This window comes from Hemitrygon akajei, chromosome 2, assembly GCF_048418815.1.
Source record: "Hemitrygon akajei chromosome 2, sHemAka1.3, whole genome shotgun sequence".
NCBI lineage: Eukaryota > Metazoa > Chordata > Chondrichthyes > Myliobatiformes > Dasyatidae > Hemitrygon > Hemitrygon akajei.
The window spans coordinates 86,728,693-86,754,220 of record NC_133125.1 but is presented as its reverse complement, the minus strand read 5'-3'; the positions used below and the strand labels follow the sequence as shown (position 1 = coordinate 86,754,220).

The 25,528-nt window shown below is 43.8% G+C and overlaps 1 protein-coding gene across 3 annotated transcripts in view; it reads left to right on the top strand.

Annotated features, from left to right (window-relative positions):
- The first annotated feature begins 11,186 nt into the window (after positions 1-11,186).
- Positions 11,187-25,528, top strand: part of LOC140714318 (contactin-associated protein-like 5) — a 1,338,796-nt gene continuing 1,324,454 nt past the window's right edge. For all 3 annotated transcript variants that reach the window (XM_073025479.1, XM_073025472.1, XM_073025488.1), the window contains exon 1: positions 11,187-11,466. In XM_073025479.1, coding sequence (XP_072881580.1) covers positions 11,391-11,466 — 76 coding nt within the window. In that variant the 5' untranslated portion in view covers positions 11,187-11,390. The remainder of the gene's footprint in view (positions 11,467-25,528) is intronic.

The window sequence follows — 25,528 nt, the reverse complement described above, 5'->3', positions numbered from 1 at the left end:
GCTGATGGCTGTTTTTTAACTTGTGGCAGCGCTCCTAGTAGATGTGTTCAATGATGGGGAGGGCTTTTCCTTGTGAAGGTCTGGGCTGGATCCACCATTTTTTGCAGGCTGCGTGATTAACCAATCATGCACTTGTCAATGGTGTCACAACGCACAGTACCCTGTGTATGCCCACTTCACCACGGCGTACCACAGGCATGCTGGGAGCACACTCCGGGAAGGGAAACTGCAAAGACTGCCCATAATTTTTGAGCTTTATGTGGGGCAATAGATGACTCAGCTAAAATGGGCACTCACTGGGAAAACTGAAATATTTGTGAGAGAGAACAAGCACTTAAATTGTCATGGATCACAAATAAGTTGTACATTTGTATTTTTCCATGTTGCAATTATGTGGCAAAAAGAATGATTCTACAAATTATATTGATTGACTGTGTTGAGAAAAGAAAGTAATTTTAACCAAGAAAACAAGTGTAAGACATTTGAAAGGACTATTCATAAAAATACTTTTAGGTGATAAATCCCAATAGAATTAAACATTTTATTATCAAACTGAATACTGGGTTATTGTGAGTGCGAGAGAGAGAGAAAAGAGAGAGAGAGAAAGAAAGAAAGAGAGAGAGAGAAAGAGAAAGAGAGAGAGAGAGAACAATATACAAGGAATAGTTCTGGTTTTGCAGAATACTAGCCAAGTGTTTATGAAGAACCATGGGACTTGTATTATTTCATAAACCAGGGAGACAATTGTTTCTTAGGGGCTTGAATTATGGTCAAGGCTATTGATGGAATAAAAATCCTTTCCCTCAGGTCTGAATTCTGTTTATGCCATTCACGAAAAATTAATTGGACCAGGAATTAGATAAAGTTAATTGGGTAAAGAACTAAAAAAGATGAGTTTATTGGTACACTATAATCCTTTGAGGTTTTATTTCAAAGTTGTTGGAGGCAATACAGATGCCAATTAGCTGATTGTTCTTTGGCATTGGATTTGTCAAAATTAAACTTCAAAAATTTTTTCTCCAAAAAAATGTAAGTTATCAGAATTATGCCTTAAAAGAGTAAAGTTTAGTTTTACTTATCACATGTAGATAGGAGACAGCGCAATGTTACTTCCGTTAACATCCAACATAGTCGGAAATATGCTGGTGGCAGCCCACAGATGGGACCAGGTTTCCTGAGGCAATACAGCATGCCCACAATTTACTAACCCTAACCTGTATAACTTTGGAATGTGGGAGGAGAATGGAGCACCCAGAGGAAAGCTATAGTCACATGGGGAGGACATTCAATCTCCTTCCTGACAGTGGTGAAAATTGAACACTGATCTTACAGCTGGCTCTGTAAAGTGTCACATTAACCACTACACTACTGTGAAAAAGATCTGAAACAAAAGGTAATAACTTCATCACATTTTCCCAAATGAGATAAAGATCTGCGCCAAAATCATTAAACAATGTGCCAAAGAACTCATTTGCAAGATCGCTGGTTAGTTGTGAATAAAGAGAACTATTTATACATCTTCATCCTCCCTGGGTCACAATTTCAAATAATCCTATGCTGTCTCTGCTACAACACCCAACCATTTCCTGAATGGCTTCAAGATTTGTGTTTCTACTTTGATAAGTGAGGGATTGGATTGAATTGACCGAGTAATTGGTTCCAAGTCAGACTGATGGCTGTCAGGATAGGAAATAGCACAGTTAATCATACACTGCGTGTACATGGAGGAGTCATCTGTGCAGTAAAATTCTGGTGAGTTGAAGTTCAAGTGGAAATGCAATCTAGACTTGCGTGTCTGCACCCTGCTCTGCACAGATATTAAATACAATAGAACATGGAACAGCACAACCCCTTGGCTCCAATTTTGGGCTGATCTTTTAACTTACTCCAAGATTGATCTAACCTTCCCCCCAAATGGCCCTTCATTTTTCCTTTCAGCCAAGCACTTATCAAAGAGTCCCTAGTATATCCGCCTCTATCACCACCTTCAGCAGTACATTCCATATACTTACCACTGATTCAAATCCCCACTTCTGACTACCCCTTGTGTTTTCTTCTCATCACCTTAAAAGGATGTCCTTTTGTATTAGCCATTGTCACCCTAGGGAAAAGGCACTGGCTGTCCACTGTTTTTTTTATCATCTTATACACCTCTATCAAGTCTCCTCTCATTTTTCTTTGCTCCAATATGAAAAGCTGCAGCTCAGCCTTTCCTCAGAAGGATGTTCTCTAATCCAGGTAGCATGCTCTGCACCCTCTCTGAAGCTTCTAAAGATGCTGGATAGTGGTGGGAATGCCAGCTATGAGAGGGCACAGAAACAAGGTGAGAAGGACAAGATCAAGAGATCTTGTCAGGCAAGGTTTCTTCATGCCCAGATTGGCAGGTTCCTGGAACATGCTGCCAGGAGAGGTGTAGAGGCAGCTAGAGGGATTGAGACATTCACATGAACAAGCAGGGTATAGAGTGTTACAGACAATGTGGAAGCAGATGGGACATTTAATTTGGCATCATGTTACAAGCCTAGTGTTCAGGCCCTGTCATCAGCGACCCTGGAGTCTGGGTCCTCATTCATTGGTGAGTCCTGAGTTGATACAGTAGGTCATAACCCGAAGGTCAGTTGGAAGTCTGGATTGAAGCCCCAAGTTTAATCGGACATCCAGATGTCAAGGTCCGACACCGAAGTCCTGAATCTGTGAATCCCTGCAAGACTGCTGGGAAAGCTGAAGGCCCAATATATGCAAATCTGTAGGTCTGCTGGAGAACAAGGATGGCCTGTCCTGAGGTTAGAGGACTGCCTATGTGTGGGGTGGATGGGAAGGAGGAATGGGGCTGATTTTGCAGTTGTTGCTTTGTCCCTTGATATGTTATGTGTAGTTCTGCTAAGTATAGTGGGCATGCTATGTTGGCAGAGGAATGTGTGGCGACACTTGGGGGACGCCTCCAGCACATCCTTCGGTGTGTTAGTTGTTAACGCAAACAACATATTTCACTGTATGTTTCAATGTGTATGCAATAATGAATCTGAACATCAGTCTGAATCTGGACTCACATGAGTGACCAAGATGTGATGGTCATGTGGAATGAGGGAATGAGGGAGTGTAAGGTGCCAGCAGCTGGCTGTGCAGAAGACAGCAGTCTGTGGTCTATAGTGCACTGGATCTATACATGGGATGAACAGTTCCAGCTTGAAAACATTCATACAGATAAAAGATGCTCAGAGATATCCATATCAGTTGTGTAGGTTTCGGATTGCTGTCTTCAAGGAACCTCCAATGTTGGATTATTTTTCACTTCATAAGGAGATGTGGGGAAGAGTAATGAAGATATATTCCAAGAACATCCTCATACAACACATTTCACTGTATGTTTTGATGTTCTGAATCCTGGTTGGCATGAAGAGCCTGTTCCTGTGCTGAACTTTTCCACGTGTCTCTGGAGTATTTGACTTCCCACTCTGCCACTGAACTTGGCCTGAGTATAGCAGCAGTGTTACATTCACCTGACTGTGGGGCTGCACATGGGGATACTTCACACTGCAGCAGAGAAAGAGAAGCCGTTGACTTTCTTAATAATTTTTGAAACTAACTCATATAGGTTGAGTAATGTTTAAAATCTTGTTTCAGCCATTTCTAATGTCTCTGATCAGAGCTGTTTGGAGTGGTAGGTTAGTAAATTGGTTTAATAATACAGTGGGAAGCTTTGTTTAGCATGCTACCCATACACATCATTTCATCATATCAGTACGTCAAGGTAGTTCCAGTGGAAAGCAATACTAGAATGTGGAATGAAGTGTTACAGGGAAAGTGCAGTGCAGGCAGACAATAGAATTCAAGGCCATAAGAAGATAGATTATGAGATCAAGAGTCTATTTTATCAGAGTGGGGGACCATTTAACAGCGGCAATGAAGCTGTTCTTCAGCCTGGTGGTACTCGCTTTCAGTCTTTGTATCTCTGCCCAGTGGTTGTGGGGAGGGGAGAAAGTGAGAATGATCAGGGTGGCGGGTGTCTTTGGCTGCTTTACCAAGGCAACAAGAACAAAACCTTTGGCAGCATGAGTCTGTGGCAGGGCTTTCATCAGAATAAGAAGAATTATTGACAAGTGCTGTGAATTTTGTTGTTGTACAGCAGTTGTTACAAAGCAACAGATTTCACAACACCAAGATACATGGCACCATGGACTGGGGTGGCAGAGTCACATAACAGTTAGCGCCATGGTTCACCACACCAGTAGTCATTGACTGAGGTTCGTTTTCTGTGAGGAGTTTATGTGTTCTCCTTGTGGTCACATTAGTCTCCTCTGGGTGCTCCAGCTTCTTCCCACCAAGGCACAGGTGCTCGGGTTGGTGAGTTGTGCTCACGCTAGGTTGGTGCCATTTACGGGCTGCCCCCAACACAATCTATGGACTGTGCTGGTTGTTGATGCAAATGACACACTTACTCTGTTTCAATGGACATATGATAAATAATACTCATCTTTCTTCATCTCATCTAACTACATGGATGTTGTGAGGTAGCCATGAGAACTGGATTGGTGGAGAGAGCTTGGAGCAGTTGCAGGCATCTCATGCAAATTTATGGAGCTGGAGTTATTATTCAGTGTGGAAACAGGCCTTTTGCCCATATTTACCCCGTTACCTACCTGAAGTAATCCTCTTTCTCCATATCCCTCTCAACCTTTCCTTTCCCTATTTGAGTGCATTCTGGTCAGTTAGCTGGTTCTACCCTTAGAAGGTGTACCTGTGGTGATTCTTTGAGAGAATTCTGCTGCTTGATCCGGGTGGGATATCAGGATGGATGCAATAGGTGGGCCATGTGACTCTTTCAGTTCTACAGAGTTTGGTGTTACACCTGTGTAGAATCAGAATCAAAATCAGGTGGATTACCACTGAAATTTGCTGTTTTATGGCAGCAGTATAGTGTAAGACATAAAAAAAATTACCAGCATACAAACAAATAATAGATAGCTAGAAGGATAGATGGATAGACAATCAGGCAGACAGACAGACAGACAGACAGAAATGGATAGGCAGGCAGACAGATGGACAGACAAATAAGTAGAATAGATAGAGCAAAAGAGGAATAGGGAGGTGGTGTTCATGGGTTCATTGGCCATTCAAAAATCTGACAGCGGAGGTGTAAACCTGTTCCAACATTGCTGAATATAGGTCTTCTGGCTGCTGAATCTCCTTCCTGATGGTAGCAATGAGATGAGGGAATGTTCCAGATAGTTAGGGTCCTCAGTGATGGATGCCGCCTTCTTGAAGCACAGCATCTTGAAGATGTCCTCGATGGTGGGCAGGCTTGTGGCCATAATGGAGCTGGCTGAATCAAAATTCCTCTGCAGCCTCTTTGGACTCTGCACATCAGGTAGCCTCCATAGTAGGTGGTAATGCAATGAGTCAGAGTTTCACTTCATCTGGCACCAGTCAGAATCAGCATAGGAGCATCAATGAACACCTATGAAGAACAGAACAGGTGCTGTGATATTGACCCATCTGAATAAAGCAGTCATGCTGGACAGCAAATGGACCAGACTGAATAGATATGAATGCAAATAGGTGACCTAAACATCTCTCCATGAAATTATACAACCCTTCACATATGATGCACCAGTGGAAGCATAAAGGGGAATGTTAGCACAGTGGTTATATTACAGGACCCAGTAACCCAAAGGTCTAAACCTCTAATTCAAGGTCACGAGTCTGAATCCCACCTGAGGAATTCCAAATTCAGAATCAAATTTCTATTACCGGTATGACATTTGTTGCTTTGAAACAACAGTACAATGCCAAACTGAAAATGACTATAAATCACAAAATTATTACAACAAATAAATAGAGTGCAGAAGAAAAAAAAACAAGGGAAGTAGTGTTCTTAGACCATTCAGAAATCTGATGGCAGAAGGGAACAACAACATACACAAAATGCTGAAGGAACTCAGCAGGTCAGGCAGCACCTATGGAGGGAAAGAAATAGTGAATATTTTGAGCCAAGGCCCTGTATTGGGACTGGAAAAGAAGAGGGAAGGAACCAAAATAAGAAAAGTTTTCAGGTTCCTGTACCTTCTCCCAAATGGAGATCCCATAGTGATGGATGCTGCCTTTTTGAGACACTGTATCTTGAAGATTTCCTCAAGATTTTTTGAGATTAGCATTTTTTGTCGCATGTATATTAAAATGTGAAAACATAGAGTGAAATGTGTTGTTTGTGTCAACAACCAACACAGTCCAAAGGAGGTGCTGGGGGCAGATTGTCACCATACTTGCGGCACCAACATTGCATGCCCACAACTTACTGACCTTAACCAGTATATCTTTGGAAGTGAAAGTAAACTGGAACACTGGAGGAAACACACGCTTTCAGAGGGAGAACATACAAACTCCTCACAGACAGTGGGAGCAAGTGAATCCCGATCTCTAGTGCTGTAAGGCTATACACTAATCACTGTGCTACCATGCCACTGTTGATGATGGGGTGAAATTTAAAACAAAATTCAAATTAATTAACAATCCAAAATTTTAAACAAGCTGTCAGGATGTCACTGGATTGTGCTTGAAGACCTATCTCCTTCATTAGCATTACGCTGGCTCTTTATTTGCGTTGGCAGATTGTAACTGCAAACACACCTCTCTGCTAGACTCTCTAAAATGGTCCTGCAAGCCACTCAATTCCAAAGTTCAAAGTAACTTCATTATCAAAGTACATATATGTCACCATACACTACCCTGAGGTTCAATTTCTTGTGGGCATTCACAGTAAATACGGGAATCACGATAGAATCAATGAAAGACTGTGCTCACAGGGCAAACAACAAATGTGGCAAAAGACAGCAACCTGCAAATACAAAAAAAAAATAAGCACTAAAAATCGAGAACATAGATGAAGAGTCCTTGAGAAGTGAGTCATAGGTTGTGGGAACAGTTGAATGTTGGGGTGAGTGAATTTATCCCCTCTCATTCAACAGCCTGATAACTGCTCCTGAAACACTGCTGTGCTAGTAATGAGATACATCATGAAGAAACACATTTAAAATAAAGGCCCTTGCAGCTTTTATGCATGAACAGGAAGGCCAGCAAGAAGCAGTTTGCAGGGATCTCTTAGCAGAACTTTCAGAAAATGCTGTCCACAGACATTCCATTACACTGCTCACCAATAACGAAATGGAGACACAAGCGACTGCAGGTGCTGAAACGTGGAGCAACAAACCATCTGCTGGAGAGTTTCAGAGGATCAAGCAGCATCTGCAGGGAAATAAATTGTTGATGTTTTTGTAAAAGCCTTGCATTAGTGTCCCCTGATACTGGTTTTGTACCAAAATGGCTACAAAAAGAAATGGTACTTTATCATTATGAACTCCGCACGCATCATGCAGACCGGGATACCACCGACATGTAACACATTCCCTGTGTGGAAGCTGGAAATCTATTGAGAACATTAAAGTAAATTTATTATCAGAGTGTGTATACATCACACTGAGATTCATTTTCTTGCTGGCATTCATAGGAGAACAAAGAAATACAATGGCTTATGAAAAGTTGCACACGAAGTCTGACAAAACAAGGGTAAATCTAAGTAGAACACAATTGATACTTCAGATGCAGCAAATGTTGAGTAACACAGAAGTCCCAACATTTCATAGAAGCTGACTTCATCCCCCATGTTGTGAATGAATTCTACAGATTCACCATCCTCTGGCTAAGGAAATTCCTCCTCATCCCTGTTCGACCAATTTTGCACCACAATGCGCTTTGTTTCTTCTTTGTATAATTTGTGTTGAAACTTTCTGTTTTTCTTCTGAATGTTGTGAACCTGATGCTATGTGCCTGTGTTGCTGATGCAGGTAGTTTGTTTTTAGTGCACCTGTGTACTTGTGCACACAGGCTCAATACTGGGTAGGCAAAACTGCCCAGTGCATCACCAGAACCAGTCTACCCCACCATCAAGGACAAATATACTGACAAGTGCTGGAAGTCAGCCAGTAACATCTCGAAAGATCCCACCCACCCTGTTCATGGACTGTTGGTCCCACTCCCATCAGGGAGGCAGCTACATAGCCCAGGCCAGGACCACCAGACTCAAAAACAGTTTCTTTCCCCAAGTAGTAAGGCAGATCAACACCCTCACCACTAACCCACCCCTCCACACCCCAACAACCTGTATTTTATCATTTCCTGTGAGTCACCTTATGTGCAGACACTCATATTATGGACACACAATGAAATTATGTATTTAGGCTATCTCGTATGCTTTATACTTATTGTTTTATTATTATGGTGTTCTTTATCTCATTGTGTTACCTTATCAGAGCTGGAGTAACAATTATTTCAGTCTCCTTTACACTTGTGTACTGGAAATGACATTAAACCATCTCGAACTCGACACCTTGACAGTATGTTTATTGAATGAGTATTTCCTGTGTAACTCCGTGCAGGCTTTCGCTACTGACTAATGGAGTGTAAATAGGTTACTCCATTAAATAATACAGCACCCCTTCAAGTGGAACGAGAAAGGGGAGATTTTAGCATTGTGTCACAGAGTCAGAGGCAGGTGAATGGGAATTACGTGGATGCATATGGTGAACACTGCGTTAAGATGGACTGCGCCGCGGGTTTGCTGTCGGTTTGCCTGGAGTTATCAGGGTATGTCATTTCTCCTTATCCACGCTGGTAATCCAATCCGGAAACATAATGACAGTGCAGATAATCATCAGACAAGGTATTCCTCCTAAAGTAGGCGATGGTGCAAGGTCCATCGGATATAAACACAAGAGATTCTGCAGATGCTGGAAATCCAGAGCAACACACACAAAATGCTGGAGGAACTCAGCAGGTCAGGCAGCGTCAAAGGAGGGCAATAAACATCGAGTGAATTACTTTGGACATTATTTGATGGACTTCTAGGTTGGGAGGTGGGATGGGATGAGAAGAGGGTTGTTGCAGGAACAAAGACTTGAAAACTTTATGGGTTATTCAATAAATGCGAGTTAGTATTAACAGATCGCGTCCACAAACTCTAATTCAAAATTGAAAGTGTACTGTGTTTAATTGTCATCTCACTGGGCTTTAGGCCACAATGAGCGGTGCATAATTAAACGTTTGAGTTAAGTAAGATTCATAATGACCCATTCCGGCTAATTCAAAAGGATGGCCCATCACGTAGCGCTTATGAATGGAAGTTCGAATAGCGGAAAGCTGACGATGGACCCAGTGTATTTTTAGCAACATCACCAAGCAGCTCAGTAAAAAACCTTCCCGGCAAATCGCAGGAGGTAGGAATGTGGTCCGGAGAAAGGAAGGCACGTTCAAACGACAGGCTGCGCCGAGAATACAGTACATTTCAGCTTGCTAGCTGACGTTCCTCGCTCAACGGTGTCCCGACGTCAATTTACTCCTCTGCGTTGAATGTATTGATTATATTATGGTTATTATTCTATTTTGATGTGAGTATGTCCACAGAAAAATGAATCTCAGTGTAGTCTATAGTGACAGATACCTCGATAGTAAATTTACTTTGATCTTCGTTTTAGTTACCGGTATCATCCACTTAAACACCCTCACTCCGCTCTAATGCAGCCAATGAAATGTTAAGGTAGTGTAGTCATTATTGTAGTGTAGAGTATGAGGTAGACAACTTTATTTTCCCAGTAAGCTCCCCCACGAAAAAAAAAAGATATTTTGCAGATGCTGGAAATCCAGAGCAACCCGCAAAATGTCGGAGGGACTCATCAGGTCAGGCAGCGTCTACGGAGTCGACGTTTCGTGCCGAGACCCTTCAGCACTGGAAAGGAAGGGGGAAGAAGCCAGTTTTTCTGACTGGAGCATCGGCAGTCGTTCTCCATAGATGCTGCCTGACCTGCTGAGCTCTTCCAGTATTTTGTTATATTCCTCAGCAAATTCATATTGCTCGTGTCATATTCCTCGTGTGGTAATCAGCAAATTCATTAATCAACGACTAAGAGGAAGGGGAACTTGTAAAACAACAAACAAAAATCACAATTGGATGAATCTTTGCCCCATCCTGAAATCATACATCTGGGAAGAAACCTATTTTGATGTTCGGTGCGATGGTTAGCATCTCCGGCAGCTTGGCGTCCTGGCAGGAGTTTCAGCCCACGATCCCGGAGCCTAAATCTCTACCGGTACTCGCAGACTTTGAGGCAAGGGCGTGACCTAGGGCGCGCCACGCACTTTCCATAAAACAGAAGACGAGATGAGCCGAAGGGCTAGTTTCAGAATAACAGCAGTTTCAGGGCGTTCGGCCCATCGAGTCTGCTCCCCCATTCCATCAAGGCAGATTTATTATCCGTCAACCCCTATTCTCCTGCCTCTTCCACGTAACCTTTGCCGACCTGACTAACAGAGAACCTTTAATATCCCCAATGACTTGTCTTCCACAGCCGTCTGTGGCAATGAATTCCATAGGTTCAGCCCTCACCCCCCGCCTAAAGTAATTCCTCCTTATCTCTGTTTTAAATGGGTTGTCTATTCAAATAGGATCTATCATAGCGCGATATAGCATGGACACTTCGGCCAAAGTTGAGCAAATGCTCATCTAAGATAGTCCAACGTGCCCACGTTTGATCCATATCTCTCTAACCTTTTCCTATCCACAGAGTGTGGTGGCTGGGTGGAGCGCACAGCCAGTTGGTAGAGGATGATATAGAAGGGGATGTAAGAGACTCGTAGATAGGCGCATTGATGATAGAAAAATGGACGGTATAGGGAAGGGAAGGGTTAAATTGATCTCAGGCTGAAGGGTCCGAGCAACATCTTGGACCTAACTGTTCTATGTTCTAAATCTATCTGTGTTTTTTAAACATTGTATTGTACCTGCTTCGGCCACCTCTTAAGGCAGCTTGTTCCAGATACCCTCCGCTCTCAGTGTCTGGTGTTTGAATTCCGCTACCGTGTTGGAGAAACTGGTGGGTTAATTAAGAGTTAATAGGTCGGTGTCTCCGCTAATGTTACGCACAGGGACCAGCCCAAGTGTCAGAAAGTGACGGGGTTCCATGGGAGAATCTGTACTCGCCTGGAAGTTGAGGGGCAACTTATTCAGTGTCGAAGTGGGCGAGGGTTTAGGTTCACGTGCTCCCGCCTCTCCGCATTGGACGGAGTGTTTTGCAGACCGGTGCGTTGTGGCTGCCGTTTGCCTCGCACAGCCTGGCTGCGTGCACTCATTCAAGAGGCGCTGCGCGGTTGTGCGGCTCCCGGGGCAGCTGATTACAAGCGAACGTGTAGCGACACGGTGGCGTGAGGAGAGAGCGGGAGGGAGGGCACAGGGAAAGCAGTTGAAGGAATACCAAAGAAGCGGAGGTGTGCAGACGCGGAATGGCATGGTAAGGAGCGGAGAGTTGCTGTACTGATCACCTCTCGCCCGCTCTTCCCTGAACATGGACTCGCTCGGGCTTCGCCTCGTTCTCTCCTTGATCGTTTACTGTTGGATGAACATCGCGACCGCTTATTCCCGTAAGTACATTTGCCCCCATCTACCTCAAACCAGCCGACACGGAAAGTGGGCTTGTGGGAGTGAAATAGTTTACCGCACTCTACTGGATGGTGCCTTCGATAGACAGTATATGACTCTGGACCTGCTGTATTTTTAAGTAGCAACTTACCTTCAGTACTTTTGGGTGTGTCATGTTGTCTCTCCCCGGACAGTATGAATGTGATTCCCAAATCCGTTTATACACTTCGCAAAGCTGTTTGATTCCCAGTTTCGGTATTCACACACACCTGGGCGAGTTATTTCGGGGTGGGGGGAATAGAGTTCCAGCCAGGAGGCAAAGTGGCGGAACGGAACATCGGGAGCAGGTTATCACAGGTGTCCCATTCGTCACCGTCTGTTCCTGTGGAAGGACATTATCCCCTGTTACCTTGAGAGAGGGGATGGTTGAGCACGTTCTGGCGGAGGTTATATAGAGGAGGACGCAAAATCGCTGAGCTTGTTTCCTGAATGACCGGGACGGTCTCACAGCCCAGTCATCCTCGGTAGGGTTTGGCAACCTTTGGGCTGTTTGAGGTGGTGACAGTCACATTTGTTTTATTCATTGTCTAACTATCCATCACTCTTGCTCATGGCCAAAGACAGCACCTCAAAGTACTATTGAAGAAGCTAGAAGAGTTGGGTCGTTGGTCTCAGTTTACGGTAACTGTGTTGCAACTTCGGACATCGGGGGTGTAGGTTTCGGACATGTGGTTTGCGTTCCCCAGCGCAAAAAGTAGATTAAATTATCACTGCCAGTTGCCCCCTTAGTTCCAAGTGAGAGGAGTGGAGGTAGAGTTGAGGGGTGGATGGTCTAATTGATGGGGCAGTAGTGACACTAAAATGGAACCAGGATACGTAGGTGCCAGATATTCGTCGTAGACTCTGGGCTAAAGGGCGCGCTTCCAAACTTATTCTAATTCTCACACCTCAGAATAATTTGCAACCAGCAAAATACTTCTAATTTGTTGTTTTTGGGGTGTACAAAACTCCATGCTCAACACCTGCTGTCGATTGAAGGTGAACACTGCGGAGAAATCTCCTGGACATATTTGAAATAATGCAACAGGATCGTTTATGTGTATCCAGGAGGTGGACGGAGCCTTGGTTTATAGCAGCAACACAAACTGCCGGAGGAACTCAGCAGGTGAGGCAGCGGCTGTGCAGAGGATTAAAGAATCGGCATTTTGGCCCGAGACTCTTCATCAGCTCTCGATCTGAAATGACGGTTCTTTATTCTCCATGGATGCTGCCTGACCTGCTGAGTTCTTTTAGCATTTTATGTGTTGCTCTGGACTTCCAGCATCTACAGAAGGTTTTGTGATTATGCTTTTGTTCGATATCGCACTTCGCAGGCGCTTGAACCTGCAGAGTGCTGGTTCAGCCTGGGACAGTCTGGCTTAAGAAGCGAGGGTCAGACCATTGACTGAGTCGTGGTCAAATGAACTGAGAGGTTCTGCAGAGTCTGAATTACCACCCTGTTTCCCCCCTCTCCCACCATGGAGTTGTGGTTTAAGAGACACGAGGGGTACAGGGAGGGGTGGATTTCACTCCTTTTCCTCAACACCCACGTTGCAGTTCAATGGACTCCACATGATCCATATTCCTTCATCCCCTGCATACTCGTGTGTCTTCAGAAAAACCTCTTAAACACCACCATTGAATCTGCTTCCACAGTCCCCTGTCTGCCACAGGTGATATGTTCTAGGCACCTGTCACTCTCTGTGTATATATAAAAAATACTTGCTCTGCACGTTTTGAGACCTTTCTCCCTCTTATCTTAAAGCTGTGCTCTCCAGAATTTGATAATTGTAGCTGGTGAAAGACCTGAAGATCCCATCTTCCTAATTCCCTGGTTATTTTATAGACTTTGATCAGCATTCTCTTCAGTCTCCACTCTAGAACAATCAATTAGAGTTTGCCCATCTGTCTTTGCCAGTTCAGATGAAGGATCCTGAGTCTGAGAGTGTGACCGATTTCTCTTTCCACAGATACTGCCTGATCTCAAAGTTCAAAATACATTTACCATCCCAGTACATGTACAGTATACAAACTTGAGATTCATCTTCTTGCAGGCAGTCACAAAACCGAATAGAATCCACAAAAAGCCCACACAACAAAGACTGTCAAATAGACAGTGTGTGTGAAAAAGAACGAGTCAAGCAAATAATAAAGAAGTAAGTGAATCATGCACAGAACATGGACCATAGAGTCCGCAGCCACAGAGCCAGTTCAGCACCATAGCTGGCTCAGGAGCCCGATGGCTGTCGGCCACAGTCACAGAGCCAGTTCAGCACCTTAACCGGCTCAGGAGCCCGATGGCTGTTGGCCACAGCCACAGAGCCAGTTCAGCACCATAGCTGGCTCAGGAGCCCGATGGCTGTCGGCCACAGTCACAGAGCCAGTTCAGCACCATAGCTGGCTCAGGAGCCCGATGGCTGTCGGCCACAGTCACAGAGCCAGTTCAGCACCATAGCTGGCTCAGGAGCCCGATGGCTGTCGGCCACAGTCACAGAGCCAGTTCAGCACCATAGCTGATTCAGGAGCCCGATGGCTGTCGGCCACAGTCACAGAGCCAGTTCAGCACCATATCTGGCTCAGGAGCCTGATGGCTGTCGGCCACAGAGCCAGTTCAGCACCATAGCAGGCTCAGGAGCCCGATGGCTGTCGGCCACAGAGCCAGTTCAGCACCATAGCTGGCTCAGGAGCCTGATGGCTGTCGGCCACAGAGCCAGTTCAGCACCATAGCTGGCTCAGGAGCCCGATGGCTGTTGGCCACAGAGCCAGTTCAGCACCATATCTGACTCAGGAGCCCGATGGGTGTTGGCCACAGAGCCAGTTCAGCACCATATCTGACTCAGGAGCCCGATGGCTGTTGGCCACAGAGCCAGTTCAGCACCATATCTGGCTCAGGAGCCCGATGGCTGTTGGTCACAGAGCTAGTTCAGCACCATATCTGGCTCAGGAGCCCGATGGCTGTTGGTCACAGAGCCAGTTCAGCACCATATCTGGCTCAGGAGCCTGATGGCTGTCGGCCACAGTCACAGAGCCAGTTCAGCACCATAGCTGGCTCAGGAGCCTGATGGCTGTCGGCCACAGTCACAGAGCCAGTTCAGCACCATAGCCGGTTCAGGAGCCCGATGGCTGTCGGCCACAGTCATAGAGCCAGTTCAGCACCATAGCTGGCTCAGGAGCCCGATGGCTGTCGGCCACAGTCACAGAGCCAGTTCAGCACCATAGCTGGCTCAGGAGCCCGATGGCTGTCGGCCACAGTCACAGAGCCAGTTCAGCACCATAGCCGGTTCAGGAGCCCGATGGCTGTCGGCCACAGAGCCAGTTCAGCACCATATCTGGCTCAGGAGCCCGATGGCTGTCGGCCACAGTCACAGAGCCAGTTCAGCACCATAGCTGGCTCAGGAGCCCGATGGCTGTTGGCCACAGAGCCAGTTCAGCACCATATCTGACTCAGGAGCCCGATGGCTGTCGGCCACAGAGCCAGTTCAGCACCATAGCTGGCTCAGGAGTCCAATGGCTGTCGGCCACAGAGCCAGTTCAGCACCATAGCTGGTTCAGGAGCCCGATGGCTGTCGGCCACAGTCATAGAGCAAGTTCAGCACCATATCTGGCTCAGGAGCCCGATGGCTGTCGGCCACAGAGCCAGTTCAGCACCATAGCTGGCTCAGGAGCCCGATGGCTGTCGGCCACAGTCACAGAGCAAGTTCAGCACCATATCTGGCTCAGGAGCCCGATGGCTGTCGGCCACAGAGCCAGTTCAGCACCATAGCTGGCTCAGGAGCCCGATGGCTGTTGGCCACAGTCACAGAGCAAGTTCAGCACCATATCTGGCTCAGGAGCCCGATGGCTGTCGGCCACAGAGCCAGTTCAGCACCATAGCTGGCTCAGGAGCCCGATGGCTGTCGGCCACAGTCACAGAGCCAGTTCAGCACCATAGCTGGCTCAGGAGCCCGATGGCTGTCGGCCACAGTCACAGAGCCAGTTCAGCACCATAACTGGCTCAGGAGCCCGATGGCTGTTGGCCACAGTCACAGAGCCAGTTCAGCACCATAGCTGGCTCAGGAGCCCGATGGCTGTCGGCCACAGTCACAGAGCCAGTTCAGCACCATAACCGGCTCAGGAGCCCGATGGCTGTCGGCCACAGAGCCAGTTCAGCACCATATCTGGCTCAGGAGCCTGATGGCTGTCGGCCACAGAGCCAGTTCAGCACCATATCTGGCTCAGGAGCCCGATGGGTGTCGGCCACAGTCACAGAGCCAGTTCAGCACCATATCTGGCTCAGGAGCCCGATGGCTGTCGGCCACAGTCACAGAGCCAGTTCAGCACCATAGCTGGCTCAGGAGCCCGATGGCTGTCAGTTCAGTGCTGAGCGATCTGTGAGTCTTTTCAGCATTTTCTATAATTTCAGATTTCCAGCATTTGTAGCTTTTTTTTTACAAAATCATTGAGTTCATTAATGAAGACCCATTTTAGTTGAATAATCTGCTTATCCTTTACATACCTGACTTTAGAGGGCATAATTCTTGCTCCTTTCTAAACAGAACCTATACGTACCAGTTTGAGCTTTGCATTAATATTTCACTCAAGTCACTTCCAGAATCATTCTCAATATCAGAATTCAACTGTCTGAATTTAAGGTCTGTAAGCTGGCAAGATTTAAGATGTTTCCAGGCATCCTGACCCTGTAACACTCAATCCCCTGAACCCATCGCAGTTCTCGCTTATGATTACTTAATATGTGTTGCAAACAGCTGGGCAATTTAGGGATAATTACAAAATGTTACGATTAGCAAACCAGCTGGGGTTCACTGTCTCAGCTCTGTCTAATCTGAACTGACTTAACGCGTGGCAAACGCAGCAACAGAAATAAACAGTTTGAAATGAAGTAAGCCCTAGTTGTACTGATAAGGCTGTCTAATGATCCTTGAATGATATAGTATTCCCCAAGGTTTTTATTCTAAGGTGCTTGTCATCGCTCGATCCTACTGACGTTGATTAAAGCACCTTACTTCAGTCCAGCCCATCTCAGAGTGTGGCTGTTGGCAATTTAACCTGATTGAGAGTCTCCACCCTAAGACAAGCATCCAGAAGATTACAACAAGGTAAATACTCACATAGACTAGATGGACCAAATGTCATGTTTCCAATTTCTGATGTTGATACATTTGAATGTTTCTTCCACGTTCCCTGGAGCTAATTCCTGCACTCTTCTGACAGATGGTTTTCTGATTTTCCAAAGGACTGTGCACCAGTTTTGTGCATGGCTAGTACCAGCACTCCCAGATAAATGATCCAACTGCCATTACATTCTCATGCAAAAGCATTCTGTAAAATTGTAAGCATTGACTTGTAAAGATAAAGATTAGCTTTATTGTCACTTGTACATCAAAGGATATAGTGCAATGTGTCATTTTTATGTCAAATCCAATCGGCGTTGATTGTGCAGGGCAGCCCGCAAGTGTCCCCACACTACTGCACTAACAGAGCATGCCCACAACTTACTAGCCCTATCCCACACACCTTTGGAATATAGGAGGAGGCTGGAGCATGCGGAGGAAACTCTCAGTCCTGGGAATAATGTACAAACTCCATACAGACAGCAGTGGGAATTCAGTCACGTTCCTACAGCAGGTGCCATGAAGGATTGCACCACTGTACAGCACATGAAATGAAGACACCTGGTTACCACGGGTGGTATGGTGGTGTAATAGTCAGTGTAATGCTCTAAAAGGGTACCAACAACACAGATTCAGTTCTGCTGCTGGATTTCCTCTAGGTGCTCTTGTTTCTCCCTCATTACAAAGATATATGATTAGGGTTGTTGAGTTGTGGGCATGCTATGTTGGTGCCAATAAGTAGGTTACAAACACGAGATTCTGCAGATGCTGGAAAACCAGAGTAACACACAAAATGGAGCATTCATCAGGTCAGGTAGCAGGTATAGTGAGGAATAAGCAATCACATTATGGGCCAAGACCTTTAAACAGGTCTTGATGAAGTGCCTCAGCTTGAAATATTGACTGTTTATTCCTTTCCATAGATACTGTTTGACCGGTTGAGTTCTTTTAGCATATTGTGTGAAGTACTCTGGGTTAGTAGGTTAATTGGTCATAAGGGTATCAGGCTCATTGGGTCTGTTAAATAAACTTTTTACCCAACTTTGTTTGTTGAGTGCTTCACCGGTTCCTCAGAAGTTTTCAATTCCACCAGAATGTACATGGGAGCACAGAATTCTGCTTTCTGGCTCAAGTAACATGTCGGTGCCTCTTGAGGGCTGGCAATGGGTGATTACATTCATGAATGAACAAGAGGCCAGAACAGAAGGGCACAAAAAATTTGTAGCTGAAGGATATCACAGAGAAATGGTCTGCTAGCTAATGAACTGTCTTCTGAAATGGTACGGCTAATTAAGGTTGGAGAATGAGAGTTAGCTTTGCTGGCCATGCTATGAATGAATGTCAATGGATGGGAGGCAAGAGTGATTAACTCAAGGGAAAATATTTTGGAATGTAGAGCATAAAACATTACAGTTCAGGCCCTTGAGTCCATGATGTTGTGCTCACCTTATAATCTACTCTAAGATCAATCTAGCCCTTCCCTCCTACATAACCCCCACCCCCTGTCTTCTATCATCCATGTGCTTAATTGAGAGATAACATTGGTTGGCAAACACAGGGGATGGTGGGTGAATAAGACTTTGTGCGAATTAAGACAAGGAAGCAGGCTTTGTATATGGAACGTAGAACAAAGAGGCCAAGAGAAAACTATGGAGATGACAAAGGATTGGATGTGGAAATGAGCTAGAACTAGAGCTGACTGATATCATGGGGATGGAGGTAAGTGATCTTAAAATTGTGTAGCATTTGCCTGAGGCACCAAAAGCAGGGTGATTTTAGTGGCTAATCTGCCCTATCTCCTTTAAAACAGTCTTTGCCTGTCTCCTCCAGTGACTGCTCCAAGTGGATGAAGCCAATTGTTCATGGCTGCTTATCACAGGAGTCCTATTGTAGCTTGGAGATTCAGTTCCAGGTTTATAATGTCTTTCCCTTGTCTCTTGCAGCTGTGGCAGGACAAGGAGAGTCATATCTAACACCTTTCACACATACCAACAGGCATCTGTAGCAATAATCAATGAGAGCTAGTGTTGCAAAATGCTTCTGTTTTATTGAACCTCATAGTTAGTGGCATGTTTTGCACAAAGCACTGCTTTTAATTACAGACTTGAAGCTAACAAATCTATGAAGTTCTTATGCATATTCCATGAGGATTTTACTTTCAATATTTTAGAATTCCATTCCAGAAGCCATCAGTTTCAAACCTTGGAATTTCCTGTGAGTTAGTAATTGGATGCAGTCTGCAAATTTTCATACCCTATCAACTTGTCCTTGATGTTCTTGTCATAAGGAATAGATACAGGAGCCTTGGGTCCCACACCATCAGGTTTAGGAACAGTTATTACCCTTCAATCATCAGGTTACTGAACCAAAGTGGATAACTTCACTCATTTTGACACTGAATTGATTCTACAACTTATGGACTCACTTTCAAGGACTCTACAACTCATGTTCTCAATACCTATTAATTATTATTATTTTCCTTTTTGTATTTGCAGAATTTCTTGTATTTTGCACATTGGTTCTTTGTCTGTCTTTACAATTTTTCATGTATTTTATTGTGTTTATTTGAAAGTCCATAAGAAAATGAATCTCAGTAGTATATGGTGATGTGTGCTTTGATAATAGATTTACTTGGAACTTGGAAATTTTCCTGCTGGTTATCTCTGTGCTTAGGTTTGAGAGTTTGTAGATTGTTGATTTGCACTGGATACTATAAGTATCAAACTTAAATTGTCGTTGTCTAACCACCACGCACGTCAGTATCAGCATGTTTCTTCGTGCCTGCTTTTTAATTTTTCATGTGACTCACACTGATGCTGTCAAAATGCATTCAAAGAAACATAAAAGACAGACCAGATCTCACTGAGCATAAATTAAAATATGATGGTTTTAAAAAAAGATCACAAGAAACCATTAGATTTTTTTTTGTTTTCTGCTTCTCCGAAGACTTTGAGCTTTATTTTACAACCATTGGAAGTTCCTTTGTACGGCTCATCAACCTCAAGGTAAAGCCATTATAATCAGCAGTGATGTTCCAAGGTGCCAGTACTGATAGATGGATAACAGGGCTCTGCATTCTGGAGTGATTGTTAATGGCTTATAATTGTGTGAGTTCTGTAGGTGTGTGAATCATTGAGTATATTAGCATGAAAAGTGAAATATTGGGTTTGTCATGCAGGCATATCCCAGGAAGAACTACACTGAACCATACAACGAGGTTCGGCAACAGTTATTATCCTATAACTGTCCTGAACCAGTACAGATAATTTCACTTGCCTCTACGCTGAACTGACTCCACAATCTAGGTGCTACAACTCATATTCTCAGTTATTGATTTACATTTGTTTTATTATTTGCACTATTTGTCTTTTTTTTGCACCTAGGTTGTTCTTCAATCTTTGTTTATGTGGATATTTTTTAATCCTATTGTATTTCTTTTCCTGTAGGTGCCTACAAGGAACAAGAATCTCAGGGTAGTAAATGGTGACATATACATACTTTGATAATAAATTTACTTTGACTTTATATTCAGTGAAGATTGGAGTACTAATGCAGAGTTTCAACCCAAAATGGCATTTCCTTTCTGCTTACAACAGATCTGCTGAGCTTCCCCAGCAGATTAAACATGAGATTCTGCAGATGCTGGAAACCCAGAGTAACACACGCAAAATGCTGGAGGAACTCAATAGGTCAGGCAGCATCTATGGAAATGAATAAACACTATATCTGTATGTATGTTTATTCCTCTCCACAGATGCTGCCTGACCTGCTGAGTTTCTCTAGCATTTTGTGTGTGCTTCTCCAGCAGATTGTTTGCTACTCTAGGAGGCTGAAGAGATTTTGCACACCAATACTCACGTATTGGATTTTGCACATCAATACTCGTGCCATTTCACAGATGCGCAGTAGAGAGGATCCAACAAGCTGCATCACTGCTTGGGATGGAAACTGCACTGTGGCAGACAGGAAGGATCCATGACGGGTAGTCAAATCTGTCCAAAGCATAACTGGCAACAGCCTATCCACCATCAATGATATATACACAAAAATGTTCCAGAAATGGGCCAGAAGCATCATGAAGGATCACACACACCCTGCTCATGGACTGTTTGTCCCACTCCCAACAGGGAGGAGGCTACACAGAATCCACACCAGGACCACCAGACTCAAAAATTATTACTTTCCCCAAGCAGTAAGGCTGATCAACACTTTCCGCCATTAACTCCACCACTACTTTATTATTTCCCATCAGCCACCTTATGCACAGCCTAGTGTAATTTCATGGACATACAATCAATCTTTGTATATAAAATTCTTATGCACTTATATTTATTGTGTGATATTATTTTAGTATTATTATTGTGTTCTTTATCTGTGGTGTTTTTGCACTGCATCGGATCTGGAGCAACAATATTTTTGTTCCCCTTACACTTGAGTACAGGAAATTAAACAACCTCAAACAATTCCAGCATCGGCTGTCCTCTGTGTATGTACTTTTAGAAGGAAGTTGTGTGTAAAGTTTGTCATGTAACTATTATGATTAACTTTGTTAACTCTGCACTGCATTGTGTAAAGATCACCGAAGACTCCTATTTTACTGTAGGCTGGTGCACTTTATTGGCAGGATGATGTTTGTGAGAAGGATAATTAAAATAACACCATTATGTAGGACATTTCACTACATCTGAGCATTCCAAAGTGTGTTACAGACAGAGAAGTAGCAATAATGTGCAGTAATGTGGGAAACATAAAATGTAGGTTCCACACAGCAAGGCCCCACAAATGTCCTCAGATTGTACCTGTTATTCTTTTCATTCTCATTGCTAACATCTGGGAGAACGTACAGCAGTTTGAGGGCCTATAATGAATGTTTCAGGACCAGCTTCTTGCCTCCTACCATCAGATTTTTGAATGGTCCTTGAACACCATTCTTTTTTGCGCTGTTTACTCATCTATTTTTACAGTAAGTTAGTCATTTTTTGTCCTGCACTGTACTGCTGCAACAAAGCAACAGATTTCACAACGTATGTCAGCGATAATAAGCTTGATTCTGATTCTATTACTTTATTATTGATGTCACATGTACCAAGGTGCTTAATCCCTTTTATTTAGCATGCCAGCATACCACCCATACAGACCATTTCTTCATATCAGTGTATCGATGCAATAACAGAATGCAGTATGTGTTACAGTTACAAGACAATGCGGGCAGACAATAAGGTTCAAGGAGATGTTGAGGTAGATTGTGAGGTTAAGTGTCTGCTCAATAGTCTTAATAGTGGGGTAGAAGCTGTCTTTAAGCCTGGTGGTATCTGGTTTCAGGATTTTGTATCTGCTGCCCATTGGGAGGAGTATTTGAGTGTTAGCTGCTTGACTGAGACAGCAAGAAATATAGACCTAGTCCATAGAGAAGCAAACTGAGGGATTGGTACTGCTGAGAATGTGGGGATTACTGCTTCCATGAGAATGTTATCTGTACGTATGTATAGAATAATGTAGGGTGACACAGTAGTGTGGTGTTTGATTTGCTGCTTCACAGAGTCAGCTGTAAGATTGGGGTTCGATTCCGACTGTTCCTTGAGGAGTTTTTATGTTCTCCCCATGACTGTGTGTGGTTTTCTGTGGGTGCTTTAGTTACCTTCCACACTCCAGAGATGTATGGTTAGTGTTAGTGTGTTGTGGCCATGACATGTCGGTACCGGAAGCACGGTGACACTTGTGGGTTGCCCAGCACAAGGTTCACTGATTTGATTTGACAGACCACGCACTTCATTGTATGGTTCAGCATGCATGTGACAAAAGTTAATCTAAATCAAGTAGGGCCATATGCCTGTAAACATTGCAATATGGGCACCACGATGTGGTTACAGCTCAGCGCGTCAGAGTTGTGTGTTCATTTCCATTGCCCTCTTTGTGGAATGCATGCGTTTTCTCTGGGTGCTCCAGTTTCCTCCCACAGTCCCAAGACGTACCAGTTAGTAGGTTAATTGGTCATTGTAAACTGTCCTGTGATTAGGCTGGGGTTAAATAGGTGGATTGCTGGGTGGGGCAACTCGTTGGGCCTGTTTTGTGTTTTATTTCTAAATACATACATGAAGCAAACCAATATTCTTAGTAACTTGCCTGTAATCTGGCTCTTCTGTCGCTCTGATTTGGCAGGAGGTTTGATCAGGTATAAACTTCTCGATGCAGTTTGCCATGTGTCATATTTTCAACAGAACCTGTTCATGAGGCATCTCATTCATCAGTGAAGAATAAGCACTTTATTATAGGTAAAGACAAGTCAGTCAGTAAATGGAGCTCATCATTCTACAGCTGATGCAATAACAGAACAATAACAAGTGAGAAGAACAGCCACTAGTCTGTTCGGCATCTTTTTCATGCATCATACTGTGCCATCTCTGGAGAGCTGTTCTGCGCACTCTGAAAGTTGCCATTAGTAGGCTGACAGTCTTCCTTGAAGTTTTGTTGGCAGATACCTTGTAGAATTATTGAGCTTTGCACATAAGTATGTCTTTTAATGCCCCCTTGTGTCTAATAACACTTAGACACAAGTGTGCATGTACCATGTACCCACATCCACAAAGTATAAGTAAGGCATGCTAATTAGTGGAAACATTGATCGTATGTATATATTTTTCTGAATGTTGTACTTCTTCAATGTATGATTGGCAAAAGATTCCTGGAGATTTAGGAAGTGGAGAAATGGGGAGCTTCCCGTTTTTGCGGGGACAACATTGCTGCTTGGAGCTGGTCCCAGATTTGACCTTGCAAACCTCTCTACTCTGACTCAACATTGCATTCATCTGTGCTAAACACATATCCGGTGGCCACTTTGTTAATGCAAAATGCAATCACGTGGCAGCAACTCAATGCATAAAAGCATGCAGACATGGTCAAGGGGTTCAGTTGTTATTCAGACCAAACATCAGAATGATCAGCAGATGTGATCTGCCCATGGATTGATTGGTGCCAGAAGAGTTGGTTTGAGAATACCTCAGAAACTGCTGACCTCTTGGGATTTTCATGCACAACGGTCTCTTATTGTTTACAGAGAATGGTGTGAAAAACAAAAAAAAACATTCAGTGAGCAGCAGTTCTGTGGGTCAAAATGTTTTGTTAAAGAGGGATGTTAGAGAAGAATAACTAGACAGGTTCAATCTGGCAGGAAGCCGACAATAACTCAGACTTAATAACTGTAACTTGTTATAGCAGTGGTGTGTAAAAGAGTATCTCTGAATGCACAACATGTTGAACCATGTTGTGGATGGGCTACAGCAGCAGGAGACAACACTGGGTTCCATTCATGTGGCCACTTATCTAGCTACACTCTTGTAACTAATAAAGTGGCTACTGAGAGCAGATTCTTCATCAGGACCTGTTCAAAGGTTCATTTATTATCAAAATATACAACTCTGATGTTCTTCAATTCTCTGGTTAGCCATGAAACCAAGAAAGAAAAGTAAGGCAGCACGATCATCAACCCCCAAACCCCACCTCCCCTCAAAAAAAAAGAACAGGCACATCGGCCCTCAAATCTACACCCCCTCAGCACAAATCTAACAAAATGGATCATGCACATCGACCCCCAAATCGTCCTCTCCCCACAAACAAAAGAGAAGATTGTGTGAAAAAACAGAGAATATAAAAATTATAAGACTGAAACATAGAGTCTATCAAAGGGTCTTGGCCCAAGACCTCGACTGTTTACTGTTTTTCATAGATGACGCCTGGCCTGCTGAGGAATGTTCCCTCTAATTTTTAGTAGTCAGTGTGCACAAAAATCTTGTGTTGTGCAATTTTTTCCTGTGACAAAAGTATGTGCACACTGAATGCACACATGGCACAGTTTATGTAGGTTTACAAAATATCTGACATAAAACTGCACAGAATAACAACAAAATAACACACGTATTTAAGTCACTCAGTTATTTTTTTTCTCTCTCCTGTCTTTAGCATTTACCCATTCTTTGTAAGCTCTATCTAGACTAATAGAACTTCCATCCAATTGATAGCTTTTGATTCTTATTAACATATCCAAATGACATTCACCTAAATGGTTTCTCAGCTTGTTTTTGAGTTGATTCATTAGGTTAAACCTCGCTCATAGTCCGCACTAGATGCAAGAAAGGTTCTCCCAATGTCCATCAACTGTGCAAGGTCACAAAACTGTTCATTTTGAAGTACAAATGCCACCATTTGAGCAAAGTTTGAAATCAGTTTGGATTTAATTTTTCCTTGCATGGAGAATTTGAAATCATTAAGCTAACTATTACAGTATTTTCTTTTTTGTAATTTATTTTTTTATTGAAGTTCATCAAACAAACATTTCCATAAGATGTATTTCAGACATTGTACATATACATCATATGATCATATATATCACAAATCTCCACAAAGTATTTATCTGGGGTATACACTTATAGAAAACAGCGGAAAGAAGAAAACAAGCAAAAGGAAAGAACTATGTACAAGTAGGGAGTGATCTTTTTTTTTACAACAAATTTATTGATTTGTGAGAATAAAATTCAGCTGTACAAACCGGAACAGGAAAAGTGAGGTGACACATCAGCCCTCAAATCTACACCCCCTGAGCACAAAAACTAACAAAATGGATCAGGCACATTGACTCCCAAATCCTCCTCTCCCCACAAACAAATCTACTAAGAGGAATAGATAGAGTGGACAGCCAGCACCTCTTTCCCAGGGCACCACTACTCAATACAAGAGGACATGGCTTTAAGGTAAGGGGAGGAAAGTTCAATAGAGGAAGGTTTTTCACTCAGAGAGTGGTTGGTGCACGGAATGCACTGCCTGAGTCAGTGGTGGAGGCAGATACACTAGTGAAGTTTAAGAGACTACTAGACAGGTATATGGAGGAATTTAAAGTGGGGAGTTATATGGGAGGCAGGAT